This window comes from Eublepharis macularius, chromosome 14 (genome assembly GCF_028583425.1).
Source record: "Eublepharis macularius isolate TG4126 chromosome 14, MPM_Emac_v1.0, whole genome shotgun sequence".
NCBI classification, from domain to species: domain Eukaryota; kingdom Metazoa; phylum Chordata; class Lepidosauria; order Squamata; family Eublepharidae; genus Eublepharis; species Eublepharis macularius.
In genome coordinates, this window is record NC_072803.1 from 18,575,825 (window position 1) to 18,594,708 (window position 18,884).

Here is an 18,884-nt window from a genome sequence, read left to right on the forward strand (position 1 = left end):
ACCAAGTTATGTTCTCCCTGGACCCATCTCCCTTTAATTTAGAGGAACAATTCCATTGTTAAAGGCTATTATATGAATTTGCTTGGCAAGGAGAACCAACCTGTCAACACAAGCGAGCAAAGAGTTCTAATTTTGAAAATACAACGTAAAGACAGGATGCTGCTGCTTGGAAAATCTCCATCTCAGCTACTACAGATGAAAAATGAAAAACTGATGTGCTTCCATCTTATCAGCAATATGCTGAACTCCTTACGAATTTCCTGTCCCAGGAAGGTACAGAACTTGTCAACAGAGAAATGTTCACATTGCAAGGCAAAGAATATGTCTGTGAGACCACACACTGGCCTCATAGTGTATACACATGACTTCTACAGACAACAGCTAGATACATTCTCATGTAGACAATGCAATCCATTGCTTCCATTATTACATAACCACACATACAGTCTCACTTTTTAAAGCTTAAGAAACGTTGTGACATAGGTGAATGAATACAAAAAATGTGTATTGTTGACATTCAGTTCCAAAACTACAAATGGGCCGATTCCAGACGACTAACCTGAAGGCGCTGCATGCCGCCATGTTCTGGATCGCGACGGGGAAAACGCGAAATATTACGTTTTCTCGCGCGAGTTTGGCACGACGTCACGCCAAACTCGCGTGAGAAAACACGATATTTCGCGTTTTCCCCATCGCGATCCGGAACATGGCGGCATGCAGCGCCTTCAGGTTAGTCGTCTAGAATCGGTCATGGTTGCTTCTAAAGGCTTTACATAGAAATTAAATAACATGGGGGATAAAATTGCGCCATGTGGAATGCCACAGGAGATGAAAAAGGGGGTGGACTTGGCTCTCACCCTCTAGCTGAGAAGAGAGATTACTATGGATAGGCATATGGCCGTTTCCACCTGGCTTACCTGCTTGCGTTATGTCCTGGCAGATCGTGCGAAAAAACACAATCTTCCACGTTTTTTGCACGATCTGCCGGGACATAACGCAAGCAGGTAAGCCATGTGGAAACGGCCTATGTCTCTTTCTGCTATGAATGGGGATACAAAACAGTCTTACTGGATGAATAACATTTTAGATTGTTTAGAGGAATTTGAGACTTGTTTGAAAGCCTAAAGCAAAGATTTAGACTCACTCTGACAAAGGCTGTTTCCAGGCGCCTTTAAAGGGATATCCCAGTCATGGAACGCTGGTGACGTCTTCATTTGCAAAACATTTGCAGGCCATTTGGCTTCCGTTTTTTCTGTACCTTTCTTGTGACTGCGGAAAGTGTGCTCCCAGAAAAGGTGCCGAAAAAGCAGAAGCCAAATGGCCCACAACCATTTTGCAAATGGAGACATCTGGATTTCTGGGGCAAAACTGTCAGAGTTCGGTGAGTGGGCCGTCTCTTTAAGGGCATGAGGAGACAGCCAAAGCCAGCCACAAAATTATGCCCATTGTATTTTGAAAGGCAAGAAGCAAGGATAAGAGTTCATGAGTGCTAAAATAGCCTTCAGCTAGAATGTGGACTGTGGAGCCGTCTTTGTTTCTGGCCGTTTTCACATGCCTAAAACCTCCGGAAAATTGCGTAAAACTCACGGCATGATGGCATCTTCTTAGCGCGCTTTCCCATTTAATGGCCCAATTTCTGATGTCATCGCACCATTAAACGGGAACCATTAATGGTTCCCGTTTAATTAATTAAATGGGACCATTAATTAATCAAACCATTAAACTAAGAAGATGCTGTCATGCCCTGAGTTTTGCACAATTTTCCAGAGGTGTTTACAGGTGTGTGAAAACATGCACTCTACCAGTGCAAGTGCAGTTTACCTAAACAAGGATCAGCACAAATCCCTGTGAGTGAGGCAGATATATACAAAAAAACTCAGGAGAAACAATCATGATTTCATGAGGATCATTAAGCTTGGTAGGGTCATTGAAAATAATATCAACCACTTTGAAAATCCAAGATGGCCACTATATCTTAACCTTTTACAAAAGATCCAGGGTTTATTTTCTGAGTCAGGCACAGTAGTTGTACTCCTTTGGCAACAACAGACAACTGGCTCCGGACTGTGACCCTGAGTGAACCAGTTCTGTGGATCTGGGATCAATCCAGGATGTCATATTTTGTTATCTCTACTTCCTTTATCATATTTATCAATTGCAATTCATTGTATTTTGGTTTTCCTCCCTGTTTATATATTTCAATTGTATTTTGTAAGCTGGAGAGAGAAACATTGGTGTAAGCACTTTACCCCTCACCATGAAATGCAACATAATAAAACTGGCTTTTTAACTTGTTTTGGTTAAGTAATTTGGTTGAGTCCTTTGTCATGTTTATGTCACACTCACATTCAGCATCCATACTGTTACTTCAACTGCATAGTATTTAAGAAAGAATGGAAGGGGAGGACAGCAACTACCCAAAAAACAGCTTTGGATCATATGACATGAACACTTTCTGATGATGTTAAGATTTCATTCATTTACTTTTGGGCTCCAGTATGTCTGTAGGAGAACCAGAATATGATTTATTTAAGCACAGGATGGTACCTTGTTCTGGACAGAGCAGCTTCAGGCTGTCTTTGCCTATTGACAGTTTGTTTTGGCTGTCCAAAGCCCCTCTCCATTTCCCTGTGGAGCCTTATATAAAGCTCAGCACTGTCTGTCCCCATCAAACAGCCACCATGAGCTGCAATCGCATGGTCCTCCTTGTCCTCGTGGCTGGACTTCTTGCACCCTTGTCTGAACTGCTGGGCGTCTCTGGAGGTAAGCACGGCATTACAACCCTGCTCTGATGCACACCTACAACCTTCTTATCCCCACCTGGTTCCATAACTGCAGTCTTCCTTTCAAGGCCATTTTCTTTGTTTCATACTTCCTGGTTTCCCTATAATTAGAGAGCAGGAGAAAGCTTTTTGTGTTCATGGCTGGTCATTTTTACAAGAGGAGTAACCAGGAGCCTGGCACAGGGAGGCTGGCACAAGGAAGATGTTGCTCACTTGGAAGCTCTCTCAGCATGTGCAGCCTTCCAAACTTAGTCACTGGGTATGATATTGGCCGGTAGAGGTCAGGTGTTATATTAAACATCATTCAGTTGTGTGACCCTGGGACACTTAACATTTCCCTTCTCACTTCTTTGCATGCCTGCCTGCCTGCACACCTACCGTTTAGCCCTTACTTTGGGCTAACTCATACCGGTTACCATTCTCTAGGATTACCACCAGAACCTGTTTTTGAAGCATCAGGATAATATGCAGCCATTGTGCCTACTGCCCCAGATCTTTACTGGTCCCTTTGCCACCTCCTCAGTCACCTGTTACAACAAACAGGACTCCAGTTGTAACCTACAATGCTTGCCTTTCAGGCTACAGACAGGACTTTATAAGTTATGTTGTCTCAATGCCTCCATTACTGCAACATTCCTCATCCTTGCTATTGCATCAAACCTCACATTTGCATGAATTGTACTATGATGATCTGTTTTAAGAGCTAGTGCAGAAATCACAACAGTAATCTAGCCTGAGAGCAGGACCACAAGTGACGCCTGACACAGGTTGGACACTAGTCAGCTTCCCTCAAGTTTTGATGGGAAGTGTAGGCATCCTGGTCTTGCAGCTTGACTCTCTGACTGCTGTCCAATGGACTTTTCAACTGTCACTTGTCCAACATTCCGCCAAGCTGCCTACATTTCCCATCAAAACTTGAGGGAAGCTGGCAAGTGTCCAACCTGTGTCAGGCGTCACTTGTGGTCCTCTCAGTTGGTCTTGTTGGTCTATGATACGGGTTGCTTTTACATTAGCTCCATTTGGCTTTTTGTATGTTTGCTTATTTCCGCACAACATTGCCATGTAATTGTCCTTTGTATGGAGGAGATGGTGTGGATTTCCACACCTCCAACTTCATCTGGCATCTGCCATACTCCTCCCCCAAATGACAGGCAGTTTTTGCTCGCTTAAGTAAAGCAGTCTGTATATTGCTATAGCATCATTATATTGCAGTGTATACTTACCACCAATGTTGTTAAAAGCTACTACAGAGCCCTCCAGAAGTTGGGGCGGGGAGTTGATGGTGGTAAGTATGTTTAGGGTTGCCAAACTTCAGGGGGGCATGGAGAACTTCCAGAATTATAACTGAGTGATCTCCAGGCTACAGAGATCAGTTCCTCTGGAGAAAATGGGTGCTTTGGAGGATAGACTGCATGGCATTATAACCCACTGAGTTCCCTCCCCAAATGTTACTGTCCCCAGATTTCACCCCCCAAATTTCCAGGAATTTCCCAACCTGCAGTTGGCAATCCTAGTATGAGGGGATACCCTAAAGAATACCCTTATATTGCCATTCTGAATGTGTCTGCAATGAGCAACGTTGCAACGAGCAACAAAGGCAATGAGCACACAATAGGAATTTTCTTTGTGTGGAAGCAAACTATCTGTTATTATAAAGAGGGATGTTACATCACTGTCTCTTTACAAGTGACAGTCTCAAGAAATGGAGTTCCAAAAATTGCATCTTCAAATGCTTCTAATTTCTGTGGCCGTTTTCACACGTGCCTCAGGAGATCGTGCAAACTCACAGCATGAAGCGTCTTCCTAGCATGATCTCCTGACACGATCCCCTTCAATGGCCCAATGACATCAGAAAAAGGGCCATTAAACAGGATCGTGCTGAGAAATTGCGCTAGGAAGATGCTTTTATGGCGTTAGTTTCGTGCGATCTTCTGGACACCTGGCCATGTTTCAGAAAATGAGATAATATATATGATCTTTGTCTTTGTCTTTATCCCTCCCTAGCTATCGTGCCTAAACACTGCACACTCCCTCCAGAACATGGGAAATGCAAAGAGAAATTACTGCGTTACTACTACGATGTGCAAATGAAGACCTGCCGGCCATTCACAGGTTGTCAAGCCGGAGGCAATAACTTTAAGAATATTAAGGAATGCGTTTGGGAGTGTGAGGTCTTGGGTAAGAAAACGCAGGAGCACTTTCCCCTGGGCAAGCCACCTAGACACTGCACACTCCCTCCAACAAATGGGAAGGGCAAATCAAGATTGTTACGTTACTACTATGATGTGCAAATGAAGACATGTCATCAGTTCACCTACAGAGGTGACGAAGGCAACAGAAATAACTTTAAGAGTTTCAGTGACTGTATTTGGGAGTGTGATCGCTTTGACAGAAAGACCCAGGAGGGCTCTTCATCTGGCAGTGTACCTAAGCATTGCACTCTCCCCCTAAAGCAAGGACCTTGCAAAGCAGCATTTCCGCGTTACTATTACAATACTCAAACTAACAAGTGTGAGAAGTTCATTTATGGTGGCTGTAAAGGTAACGCAAATAACTTTCTGGAAAAGGAGGATTGCGCTCAGGAGTGCCACAGCGTTGGTGGGGTCACTATATCTAGAAACAATATACCTAAACACTGCACTCTTCCCTTAGAGCAAGGACCTTGCAAAGCAGCATTTCCCCGTTACTACTACAATACTCAAACTAACAAGTGTGAGAAGTTCATTTATGGTGGTTGTAAAGGTAATGCAAATAACTTTCTGGAAAAGGAGGATTGCGCTCAGGAGTGCCACAGCGTTGGTGGGGTCACTATATCGAGAAACAATATACCTACACACTGCAGTCTTCCCCCAGAGCAAGGATTTTGCAAAGCAGCATTTCCCCGTTACTACTACAATACACAAAGAAATAAGTGTGAGAAGTTCATTTATGGTGGCTGTAATGGTAATGCAAATAACTTTCAAAATATGGAGGATTGCACTCAGGAGTGTTATGGCATTGGCAGGGTCACTATGCAGCGTTCGTAAGGACAAATGCCAATTTATGGCTTTGGCATAGGGTTGCCAGACCTCTCGCTGGGGCCTGCAGACCTCCTAGAATTACAACTCATCTCCAGACTGCAGAGATCAGTGCTACCTGCTAAAGACGAATTCCCGTTCCCCCCCCCACCCAATCAGCCATTTTGTCCAGAGGAACTGATCTCTGTGTTTTGCAGATCAGTTGTAATTCTGGGAGACTTTCAGGTCCTACAGCTTTGAACTGGTCTTCATCCATGTAGTTGATGCTCTTCTCTTTCTTCAGGTAAAGAAATATTGTCAAATCCATTCCTCTGTCTTTGGGGTCAATGAAAAAAGGCACAAGGGAATCTATGATAACTTTTCAGCCATATTTGAGCAGCCTCTGCAGAAATGTCTTGCATGCTTTTCAATAAACTCATCTCTTCTTCTGCATCCTGTGGTCTCTGATTCTTCAGCGCTTTGGTATTCCTCAAAAGGAAATTGGTTAGCTCATGGCAGGGGAAAATAGCCACAAAAAGAGGGATAAATAGGAATCGGAGACACTCAACTTGCAAGCCCTCTTTTCCCACAGGAGGTAAATAACATCTTATTAAAATCTCTAAAGGGCAATAATATCATATTCAGCATCTTTAAGGGAGCAGGACATTTTTTTCTCAAGGTTATTGGTACCTCTACTTGTGCAGCTGAAGATAACAGGCAATTAATCTGAACTCTTTGTGCCTTATATTTATTTATGTAATCCCTTTCTAGTAAGGCTTAAGGCATCAAAGAAAAAGAATTAAAATATACAGACATCAATTAAAATGATAAACTGACCTGGCCTGTTCCTCTCAAGCAAGTTAATATGCCAAACAATCATACCAAAGTCTAGAAATACCAACAATCATTGACAAACTTTCCAGCAAATTCTTCAGAAATAACAATGTTTTAGGATCCCTTCTAAAAGTGGATAAGGATGGTTCTTGGGGCATAGTTTCTGCCTTCCATTGTGCCATTGCAGAGTGATGGAAGGACAACTGAAAGGCCCAGTTCTTAAGTTGAGGAGGCTACCTGAAAAGAAAGGTTTCCGGTAGGCAGCTATGTTCATTCACATAGAACAGCAAGATTCAAATCCAATAGCACCAGCGAGAAAGGGATAAGCTTTCATGAATCAAATCTCGCTAAAAATCTTGTTGGGCTTTAAGATGCTACTGGCCTTGAATCTCACTGAAAAGAAAGGATGGATCTACAAGGGGTGCACAGTGGCCAAAAAAGGAAATCCTTCAAGGATGTGAGCTTCAGATCACAAAGAGCTTTAAAGATAATAACAAGCACTTGGAAATAAGTCAAAAAGATGATCAGTAGCCTGTGCAGTTGTTCCAGCCCAGGTGTAATAACCGTTCACTCTCATAAAGTAAGTGAGGAGTGCCTGCCTGGGGAGAGACAGTTTTCATCCAGAGCAGAGCAGCTGCTACCTAGAGCGTGGAGAAAAGGGTGCCCTGTCCCTTTGACAGGATCTTATTGGGGTGTTAGTTACTTCCAGAGATTTTTTTCTGGGAAAAGAGGTGGTGGAACACAGTGGGTTGCCCTCAGAGAAAATGGTCACATGGCTGGTGGCCCCACCCCCTGATCTCCAGACAGAGGGGAGTTTAGATTGTCGTCCATGCTGCGGCGCGGGGGGCAATCTAAACTCCCCTCTGTCTGGAGATCAGGGGGCGGGGCCACCAGCCATGTGACCATTTTCAAGAGGTTCCGGAACTCCGTTCCTCCACGTTCCAGCTGAAAAAAAACCCTGGTTACTTCCATGCCACGAAAAGATTCAGCTTCCCATTTCCAAGCATGAAACCTTTATTAAAGGGGCTGCACATTTTTTCTCCTAACAACTCTACTTCAGTGCACTCTTCTTTTTTAAATTCAGAGCTATATTGACATGTAAGAAATTTAAACATTTGAAGTGGTCCAAAGTGACTTGAGCTTCTCAGGTTTGCTTGAGGTTGCTGCAGGTGTTATGGGGAACCCACAATGGAGCCAAGGCCACACTCGAATTCTGGCCACTCTGTTAAGCATTGTAGGGCTGCCAGGTGGGGGCAGGCCCCCAGTGGGGGCAGAGATTCTCCACTCCCAACATCAACCCCGCACCACCACTTACCTGGCCAGTGGGATAGGGAGGCCCAGAGAATGTGCCCAGGAGGCAAAAAACCTCCTGGGCCAGCGTGCAGCAGGTGTGTGCACCTGCTAGCCACTGTGATGTCACTTCTTTAAGTGATGTCATTGTGCTGCTGGTGGGGGGAAGTGACATCATTACACCCTGCTGGAAGCGTGCGTGCTCTTTCTTTGCATGTGAGCACAAGAAGATCCTCCAGGTAACTGCCAGGTCCCCCCTCCCTACTCGGACGGTAAACAAACCCGGAAACTCTAACTGTGGTTCATCTATATCAAGTCATGATTGGAGAGAAAGAAGAGTTACCAGCAGTAGTGAAAGCTACACTTTCCATATAGAACAGGACATAGTGGTCAAATCCACATTACTCATTCTAAGTCGCATGTTCCCCGCATTCCCCACGCAATCCCGAGTGCCGGTCACATTACCTCATTAAACAGAGGCATTTCATTCGCATTTCTCCCGAATATGTGGTCACAGGTTTTCAACGGGAGTTTCACGGTGGCCGTGAACGGGCCAATGTGCAATTTACGCAGTTTTCTTTAAAAACCACTCCTCTTCCTGTCTCTCCGGCCATTCCGAGAGTTCCTATTGGCTGATTCAACTTGCAAGTGCTCCGTAGTCTGCAAAAGACTGTTTTTGACTTCATAGCATTGGATTTATTGATTATGCTGTTTCTGAATCAAATCTGGTAGTTTGAAAAATCATTTGGGGTGAATCCACCCTCAGAATGGACTCGCGAAACTTCCTTTTTAGCTGTTTATTTTTTTATTTTATATTACTGTAATATCGAAATTATGAAATATCGAAATAATGACACTCCAAGGAAGTGAAACTTCAGTAAAATTCAGGCACTGAACTGTCCTGCATAGGAAATGCCCACGAAAGCTTCCCACATGCTTCCAAATTTCCAAAAAAGAAACGGGAGAGAGCCATCAGTGCTGTCAGTGCGGGAAAGAGAGGCATCATTATCTTCAATGATGTTTCTTTATAAGGCAAGATCGAAATAACGGAAAAGTGTGCTCAAAAAAATTTTTAAAAAATGGGCGGGAAAAAAAGGTCCTGCCCAAAAAAGCGGTTTTCGAGCGGCCGTGTGACCGGAGGGACGCGCGAGAAAGACGGATTGGAAGCAGGAATGTGAATGAAGAGGAAAAAATCACGGATTGGAGGCAAACGGAAGATATCCGATAAACATGCGGGTAATGGGTGAATGTGGATTCGACCAGTCTTTACATTGTTTATCAGTACCAGGGCCCAGCCCTGGAAATTGTAATGTGTTCATAAGACAGGAAGAGTTATATATCAAGAATTTCCTCCTATCACAACGACTACAGTTACACACATCTAAGATTAGGAGACAGAGCTTCTCAGCAGGTCAGATATTTTTGCTTTCAGGGGGAATTGAGCCCCAGAACATTTTCCTTTTTAGAAATAGCATTGACAGGAGGCCACTCAGGGCCAACTGGATATCTCTTTTATTCATATAACCAGAAATTTGGGGTTACATTTTCAGGTTTGCTTTCCTGAAGTAACCACCTCTCTTTAGGGTGAATAAAGACAAGTTTTTACAAAGTTCTAAACAGAGACCCAGGCTCAACTCTTCACACTGCCTTGAAGCTGGCCGAGTGGCCTTGGACCAGTCACTCTTTCTCAGACTAACCTATATCAAAGGTTGTTGTTTTGAGGATAAAACAGGTTCTGTGAGAAGAGCCTTCCCAGTGAGTTCAAATATGTGGTAAAATTCTCCTCACACTTGGCACAACCATACAAATAGCTCCCTAAATTAGTAAAAGCCGATTGTAAGAAACTACTTGGTAAACTATGTATATATAAATCATATAAAAGCAAAGAAACCCAGAGTGTTTCAGTGTAATGACAAGCCTGACATTTGCCAATAATTCTTGATTGTTTGAACTCATATCACATTTGGATTCTTTGTTGAGGATAAAAAAAATCAGATTGTAATTCCAGGAGCATAAATCAATTTTTCTCACGCATGAAACATAACTGGGGATAATGGTATTGGGTAAGGGGACTACAAACTGGGAGACCCTTGTAGGATCGCAGACAAAAAAATCAATGGCAGTAACACAAAGCCTTTAAAGGGCTGCCGGGGTTAAGAGATAGAGGCTGCATCCCTATAGCAAAGATTCTCTGTTTTGTATTCATCACTGCTGTGAATGCAGAGGCTTGAATACCGGTGACAGATTTTCCATATAGGAGCCGATTATTATTTCTTTTAAATGGGGCAATATAGCCCATTACAGAGACTTCCTACCGCCACAGGAGTGACACTCTGGTATACCTGCTGGGATCAGTCACATTTTGACTCCTAGTATATGGCACTTGAGTCAATGTAACATCAAGATATCGCTAGCCTTCTCACTTCAGAGTATTTACCTGGAAGCTCCTTTATGTTTCGAATAAAGGCATCAGTTGTTCTACATCCTCAATATTCTCCCTTAATGAGAATACATGATATGCTTTTCCTGGGTACATTAAATGGGACAAATAGTGATTCCCCAGCACTGCTCCAAGGCAGGAAAGCAAGGTGGGGTTGGCTGAAGCTCCCTCTACTCACACACTGTGGCCCTGATCCAAATTGGACTTGCATGCAGTAGGGAACCATGGAACTCCCAAACCATGGCTGTCAACACAATCTGGAGATGTATCTAGGAAAAGCGTACCATGTAATTAGGCCCTCAGGTTGTGTCCAAACTGTTACACGCATAGAATCCTTAACGGATTGTTTCCACACACAAAAGTTCTCTCTTGCCCCGGTGCAGCAGGTTTTGTGAAATGTATTCTGCATTGTTCAACTCAATAATACAGATAATTTCAATTCCTTTTTTTGAAGACTTTACAATCTTTTTAAAATGGAGGGAAAATCCTCAATAGCTACTTTGCGAAACTGGTGAGCAAAATGATGAAGAAAGAGGAAGAGGATAATGATGAGAGTGGTGAGAGAAATCAATTTAATACAAGGATCTGTTTTTCAAAATTTTAACTTTGGCTTTAGTAAGAAGAACTAGATATATTATAGCTCAAATCAGGATAAGTTATTAAGTTCAGAAGCAATTGCTGTTCTCCATTTGAACAAATCAAACAACTTGCTGATCCTTGATGTGTTTTTACTCTGATTGACTAAAGGCAGCCTTACATAATGGTTAGAGTGTTGTACTAGAATTTGAGAGGCCTGGACAGAATGGAGGAGAGAAGAATTGTATGAGCCCTCCAAGCGAAATAGATGGGTATCATGGCAAAAGGGGAAAAACTGAATCTCAGATTTGTAATTAATAGGAGCAACCTTGTTTTTCCAAACCCTTGCAGAGTGTCGAACTACCATCCTAAGCAGAATGACACCCAAGAAGGTTGTGCCTCTCCTTTCAAACAGCCATCGGAAGATGCTCAGAATCCTACTCCAGTCTATTCAATGGGGCTTCCTCCCAGAAAAGTGTTTTGAGGATTGCACTGTCAACAAGAGTGGACAAAAAGTTCTCCTTTGGCAAAAGCAACTTACATTGTTCTCTCCATTTTATCCTCACAATAACCCTGTGAGGTAGGTTAGGCTGAAAGTGAATGACTAGCCCAAGGTCATCCAGTGAGTTTCCATGGCAAAGCGGGGATTTGAGCCCTGGTCTCCCAGGGCTTAGTCTGACATTCTAACCAGTATACCACACCGATTACTACCTGGAAAAATTCTGGGCCGTTTTCACACTACTTACCTTCATCCGGAAAGTTGCGGAAAAAACATGGAAGATTGTGGCCCTTTTCACACTACTTACCAGGACGTGCAACAATGTGGAACATTGCGCTACAAATGCAGAAAATCACATTTTCTCACGCAACATTTGTGTGACCGCGCGAGATTTGCGCAATGTCGCACAAATGTTGTGCGAGAAAACGTGATTTTCCAAGTTGCAGCACAATGTTCTGCATCGTTGCACGTCCTGGTAAGTAGTGTGAAAAGGGCCAGTGTCTTCTCGCGAGAGAAAATGCTACCTTCCGCGTTTTTTTCGCAACGTTCTGCAGCATTCCAGATGAAGGTAAGTAGTGTGGAAATGGCCCTGCTTTGATCCAAACATTATTTTATGATGTAGTAATTTGTATTAATAATATTGTACCTTTTTTGTTATTTGCTATGGCTGTGCTGAAGCAATAAAGTATTGATTGATTGATTGATCCAAACATTAAAAGGCTCTAAAGAGGGGAGAGGGTGCATTGCCAAATTTTCAGGAGCATGTTGAGTTTTTAAAGAATTTCCTTTCTCATTTGTTCACACAAATTATTTCTGAAGAGTCACTTATAACATTGCAGTGGAGAGAAGAGGCTCATGGAGTCAAACACTGACCTCAAGGGCATACTCTTTTCCTCTTGCACCCTGTCTTATAAATTCAGTCCTTGGGGGGAAGAGGGAAAGCATCCTTCCCCATGGTATGCCTACAGATAAGTCTGCTCTTTGCTGCCCAACCTGGTGTGTGTGGGGGGTGGGGACTCTATGGGGCCAGTTCTAGTTTTGTGGGCTCGGTCTCAAAAAACCTGCCAAAGTTCCATTGCCCAACCCAAAAACGTTTTGCTCCACTGCTCTTTAAGGCTTGTGGCTGGAGATGTTGTTCTTCCCTTCCTGACAGTGGAGCCAGAAGGTTTCTGTCCTCCACGGTGTTTGTCTTCATAAAATCATTTCCTTGCCGAATGCAACTTGAATAGTTTGTGGCTGTTTCCACAGAGCTGTGTGTGTGTTTTCTTTGAGGCAAGTGGCCCTTCATTTACAACAGGCATGAGGGGGAAGAGGGAGTAGCAGGGGCTGTGCCTCCATCATTGCATGGGCATCTATGAGCTGCTCCGTGCTTTTAAATTTTATGCCAGGTATGCAGGGCATTCCTGTGCCAGAGAGTCTTAAGGAACTAACTCTTGCCATACCGTTGGCCTTCCTCTTTCTGTGCCAGCAAAGAGGACAGGAAGGTGGCCATAGGGGAGATATGGTGATGCTCTGGGACAATATGCCAGAATAACTCTGGAACATGCTAGAGTATTGCCTAGCTGGTTCCCTGAGTGCCTCCCCCCACCCCACCAGAGTTGTGCAGTAAATACTAGGAATATACAAAAAAATTTCCTGAGAAGTGTGGCCACACCAGAAGCACAGCAATAGAACCACTGTGTTAGGACAACGCTCAATCTGAAACAGGCAAGGAACCTTTAAATTCATTGCCTCTTTCTGCAATCATTCCTCCAGGGCAGCTGTTTCCCTCAACTAGGGCCAGGGCTTTCTCGGTCCTGGCACAAAACTTGTTGGAACTCTCTGTCTGTTGAAGTTAGGGCCCAGCGAGATTTGCTATCCTTCAACTGGGCCTGTAAGACAGAGATGTTCCACCAGACATATGGTTGAGGTCAGGGTGTGAGTGGGCGCCCTTGCTGGTCTCCTGCTGTTGAGGAGGGACTGAAACCCCTTCACTCCTCTTTCCACTAACACATTTAATACTGGCTTTCAGTTCCCATACCATGGGATAAATTGGTAAGGTTAAGCAGAATGGGCTGTTGCCTTGAGTTTTACGGTGATTGAATTTTAAGTTTTTAATGTGATTTTATTGTGATTATGGGATGTTAGCCTGCTTGTGGGGAGAGCAGCCTACAAACCAACCAACCAACCAACCAACCAACCAACCAACCAACCAACCAACAAAGAAACAAAAGTCATACCCTCTTCATTGTCTGTATGTAGTGAAATGATATTTCTCTGAACACTCTGTGTTCTTTTAAAACCATTGCCCCAGAGGTAGATGCAGCCCTCCTTGGAGAGGCTGTCACTTTTCGTTCTCCCCACATTGGCACCCTGGTTGTATGACCTTTAGAAATTGTAGGAGAATCATTTAAGGATCACAGATCACAGGATGCAGAAGAAAAGATGAGTTTATTGGAAAGCATGCAGGAGATTTCAGCAGAGATTCCTTCAAAATTAATGAAAGTGATCATGGATTCCCTGGTGCCTTTTGTTCCACTGTTGACCTCAAAGACATAGGAATGGGTCTGACAATGTTACTGGCAGAAGACTTTGCAAGAGTCAACGTTTAGCTGAAAAAAGGAAGGAGAATCAATCACATGGTGCAATGCAATGAGACTTCCACTATTGCCATGAGCTCTGCAGGTGGCCTTGGGTAAGCCACTCCTCTCAGCCCCGGCTCCCCAGCTGTATTGTGGGGATAATGACAACACTGACTTTGTTCACTGCTCTGAGTGTGGCAGTAATCTGTCCATAAGGGCAGTATATAAGCATACTCTTGTTGTCGTTGTTGTTGTTAGGTGGGGCACAGAACTATGTTTGGTGGATAAGTGACTTCTGGGTGAAAGCGCTTAGATTAAGAGTGAATCTCCCTTTCAATCTTGTAAAAAGATGGGTGCGCAAACCCTGATTGGTAACTATAAAGGGACATTACCGTGTAGATCATACTTGAAGTTACCTTCTCATTGTAGTTACTTTACTGGAACTTAGAACATCACACTGTTCAAACAACCTTGTATGATTTTTCAGTTTTATTATCTGCATATTGCATATGTGGGGCTGAGAAACAGCTGCCTGCTTAAGGGTTCCTTCTGAGTTCATGGTAGAAGAGCAATCTCTTCTAGGGCTTCCTGATCCATGGCTTCGTTTTTCAGCCTCTATGGAACTACAAGCCCATGCCCTGAGTGATGGAAAGGTCGTGATGTTATGCCAATGGCCTACACTTCTGTGATTTCCTTCCCTAAGAAGCTAGTTTGACATTCGCTCTGTTCCCACCATTTGGCTTGTTTGTAATTCCCGCCCCATCAAAGCGCAAATTAAAATACCCTTCTGTCTCATTTTATAATATTTCTTTCAAAGGTGCTTCTGAACACAGTTTCTTATTCTGCTTTCTCATTTGGGTCCATCTCACCCCAATGTCATTTCATGTAGCAGTTGCTTGAGTTTTTTCCAAGAGCATATCCCCTGTAAGTGTGAGTTACATGTGATGTGCATTTTGCAAGTGTTGCAGACCCTGATTGGCAGATGCACCAGAGATGGGGGACCATCTTGTAACATCCTCATGTGGTTGTGGTTTATTTTCTTCAAAAAAATTACTTTTATCTATTATGCATTATTTTCTGAGCATTTGCTACCTCTACTGCTGAAGGGCAGGAATGCTCATGTTGCCTTTAGGAAAAGAAAAACCACTGATACAAACACACCTGCCGCAGATAAAGGTAAAGCAAGCACCGAATCATTACTGAGACCCATGGGGGGGACGTTGCATCACAATGTTTTCTTGGCAGAGTTTTTAGAGGGTGGTTTGCCATTGCCTTCCCTAGTCATCTCCATCACCATCACCATCACCATCACATTCGATTTATATACCACCCTTCAGGACAGCTTAATGCCCTCTCAGAGTGGTTTACAAAGTATGCCATTATTATCCCCACAACAATAATCACCCTGTGAGGTGGGTGGGACTGAGAGAGCTCCAGAGAGCTGTGACTAGCCCAAGGTCACCTAGCTGGCTTCAAGTGGAGGAGGGGGGAATCAAACCCGGCTCTCCAGATTAGAGTCCCGCACTCTTAACTACTTCACCAAACTGGCTCTCTCATCTACACTTTACCCCCAGGAAACTGGGTACTCCTTTTACCGACCTTGGAAGGATGGAAGGCTGAGTCAAACTTGAGCTTGCTACTTGAACCCAGCTTCTGCCAGGATCGAACTCAGGTTGTGGCTGAGCAGAGCTTGTGCTTCAGTACTGCAGCTTACCATGGGGTTCTTATCACGTGCTGCAACATCTTACCATTTTGTGGATGTTTCCTTGAAAACATCCCACCAGTACTGAACCTTAGCCAACCCTTGTGTATCTGGAGTGAGGGTAAGAGCTTCCCTCTTTGCCTTCCCGCTCTCACTTCACCATGAGGCACAGCAGCTCAGGCAAGAGTGTGACATTTGCTAGATAGGTTCAACAAAAATATGGTACATACTTGATAAAAATGTGTCGATCATGTGGAAGCCACATGGCTCAGCAAGGGGGGGTCCACTGAGCAGGAGGCAGAGATTAGATGCAGGCCAGATAATGCTTCCTGCCCCACCAATGCTGGCAGACAGACCCCTGCCAAACAGGGCTGTTTTCACTCTGCTTACCGGCCACGGAACATGGTGCCAAGCTCTTGGAATGACAGCGTCTTCCTGGCACGATTTGCGCGAGAATTCTCATGTAAAATCATGCCAGGAAGACGCTGTCATTCCAAGAGCTTGCTGTCATGTTCCGTGGTTGGTAAGCAGTGTGAAAATGGCCCAGGTGTGGTTTAGTGATTCTGGGATCCTGGGAAAAGGTCAAGAATGCCCCCCCCTACACTATTCCTTCTCCTTCATTAGAAGCCACATCTCCTATCACTTGGTTTTTAAAGGAGGAGATTGGAGTGTGGCAACCTTGTGTTCTATATGGTTAAGATGTTGCACAACTGGATTAGGAAGACAACTGCATGAATCATGTTATGAAAAACTAGAGTTACTTCTTGGTTATCTGGACAAGCCATGAAAAGTGCTTTTAAAAAAAACACCTTCTTTCTCACCAGACTGTTCACACTCCTTTTGGCAGTCCTCAATCTTAGGAAAGTTGTTATCGTTGCCTCCACAGCCACCATAGGTAAAAGTTAAACACTTCTTCATCTCTGTATCATAGTAGTAGCGTGGAAATGCTGCCCTGCAAATTCCAGTTTTTGCAGGTTTGGTGCATCTTTCTGGTATTTCTGGAACAGGAAGATGAATAAAGACATAGATCTCACAAGCACACACATACACACACTAAAGAAGGGATCACGTTTATGACTACAGTTCTCTTTTCATCTCCTCTGATGGAGCATTGATACGACAGTCTAATAGATTCCTGACATAAAAGGGGAAATGCTGTGTGGATAGAATTCATTCCATAAAACCCTTCCCGTACCTCCAACTATTCCGAGGAAGATGGAAAGTATGAATTCCCACATCTCTTATCCTGTTCCTCTTCTAGTCCTTTCCCACCCACCTCTTACGTCTTGGTGTAAAACTGGCTCTCTCCTTATTGTAACAAACGAGGAAGAAGGGACCAGCAGAGGAAAGTATGAGCAAACACAAGGAGGTATACGATCTCCTTCTTTCAAATGTATCATGGGATGGGTTTTGGCAACCCCAGAACAAGGTAGCCAATATGAAATGAGTCCAAAATTAAGAGAGCTGAAAAATAGGAGTTGAGGCACGTAGGGAGATGATAAAGTGAGAAAGGAAGTACTTGGTTGTGTCAGAGATGAATTCTACATGCAGATGATATTTTTCATGAGACAAACATAAATGTATGCCTCTTCAGCCCTTCCACCCCAAAGGAATAATGCCTAGTGTCTACCCAGTCATTTCAAACCTAGCAGTTTTGGAAGGAACTCTTACACTTTTTGCAAGGGATAGGACCAGCCACAAGGACAAAAACCATACTACAGCACTCAAACTATGGGAAGCCAAGTAGAACCTTCTCAAATAGTAAGAAACAAGAAAACGGCATTGAAAGGCAGGCTGCAGCTATGGAACTGGACGGGAGTAGGTGGGTTGCAGGCAGGCATCGATGAACATCAGAGCAGAGCAGCACTTACCTCCAGAGACACTCAGCAGTTCAGACCAGATTGCCAGAAGTCCAGCCACGAGGACAAGGAGGACCATGCGATTGCAGCTCATGGTGGCTGTTTGATGGGGACAGACAGTGCTGAGCTTTATGTAAGGCTCCACAGGGAAATGGAGAGGGGCTTTGGACAGCCAAAACAAACTGTCAATAGGCAAAGACAGCCTGAAGTTGCTCTGTCCAGAACTCCCTAGTATCATCCTGTTCTCGCTTAAGTCATATCCTGGTTCTCCTACAGACATATTAGAGCCCCAAAGCAAGTTAACATAATCATGAGACAGGAAGAAAGAGTCCAGCCTGTATGATCCAAATCAGTTCTTTCATTATTGTCAGTTCTTGTCTTATTTGTTAACTTGCAGTGGTTGATGTATCAGTACCGTTGGTCCATGTGATCACAGCAAACATGACCAAAGACTAACCAAATTAGCTAACCGAAGCAAGTTAAGCATTTCTAAATTCTGAAAAATACCTACACTCAAACTGCAGGAATTGTTTTGCTTGATGAGAGAACACGCAAGTCTTACCAAAAGGTGTTAAATAAGGATTTTTTAATGGTTCTTATTGCAAAATCTTCAGGAAGAAACATCAATTACCTTAACACATCCAAACATAATACAAACAAGCCCTCATGTTGTCTCAGAGCTTGTCTTTATTCCTTTGTCACGTGAAATTTCTATACTTTATACTTTAGTTTCTATACTTTAGTTGTACAAAATTTCCAACTCTAATCATAAAAGGAATAAACTCAGCCCAGTGTGGTGTAGCGGTTAACATCTTGGATTCAGGGCTTTTTTTCTGGGAAAAGAAGTGGTGGAACTCAGTGGGTTGCCCTTGGAGAAAATGGTCACATGGCTGGTGGCCCCACCCCCTGATCTCCAGACAGAGGGGAGTTTAGTTTGCCCTCCGTGCCGCTTGGCGGTGCGGAGGACAATCTCAACTCCCTTCTGTCTGGAGATCAGGGGGTGGAGCCACCAGCCATGTGACCATTTTCAAGAGGTTCCGGAACTCCGTTCCACCGCGTTCCCCCTGAAAAAAAGCCCTGCTTGGATTAGGATCTGGGAAACCTAGGTTTAAATCCCCGCTCTGCCATGGAAGGGTTATTGTGAAGATAAAATGCAGGAGAAGAGAACAATGTTAGCAGCTTTGGGTCCCCATTGGGGTGAAAAGCAGGATATAAATGTAAACAAACAAAGGTCAACAGCTACCTTCTGTACCTCTCAGCACTTAATAGACAACTTTAATCATTAGAATACATCATGAATAACACTCTTTTGGTCAATATAACAATATAACATAGAGCAAACCA

The 18,884-nt window shown here is 43.7% G+C and overlaps 2 protein-coding genes across 2 annotated transcripts; one reads left to right on the plus strand and one right to left on the minus strand.

Moving 5' to 3' along the window:
- Nucleotides 1–2,685: 2,685 nt before the first annotated feature.
- Nucleotides 2,686–6,232, plus strand: LOC129342246 (actinia tenebrosa protease inhibitors-like). The gene is made up of 2 exons (XM_054997919.1): nucleotides 2,686–2,763; nucleotides 4,788–6,232. The coding sequence occupies exons 1-2, from the start codon at nucleotides 2,697–2,699 to the stop codon at nucleotides 5,807–5,809; spliced, it is 1,089 nt and encodes a 362-aa protein (XP_054853894.1). The 5' UTR covers nucleotides 2,686–2,696; the 3' UTR covers nucleotides 5,810–6,232.
- Nucleotides 6,233–13,829: 7,597 nt separating this feature from the next.
- LOC129342579 (PI-actitoxin-Aeq3a-like) lies at nucleotides 13,830–17,659 on the minus strand. Its single transcript, XM_054998419.1, has 3 exons — nucleotides 17,553–17,659; nucleotides 16,503–16,679; nucleotides 13,830–14,009 (listed from the first exon to the last, which is right to left on the minus strand). The coding sequence occupies exons 1-3, from the start codon at nucleotides 17,632–17,634 to the stop codon at nucleotides 13,999–14,001; spliced, it is 270 nt and encodes an 89-aa protein (XP_054854394.1). The 5' UTR covers nucleotides 17,635–17,659; the 3' UTR covers nucleotides 13,830–13,998.
- Nucleotides 17,660–18,884: the final 1,225 nt, after the last annotated feature.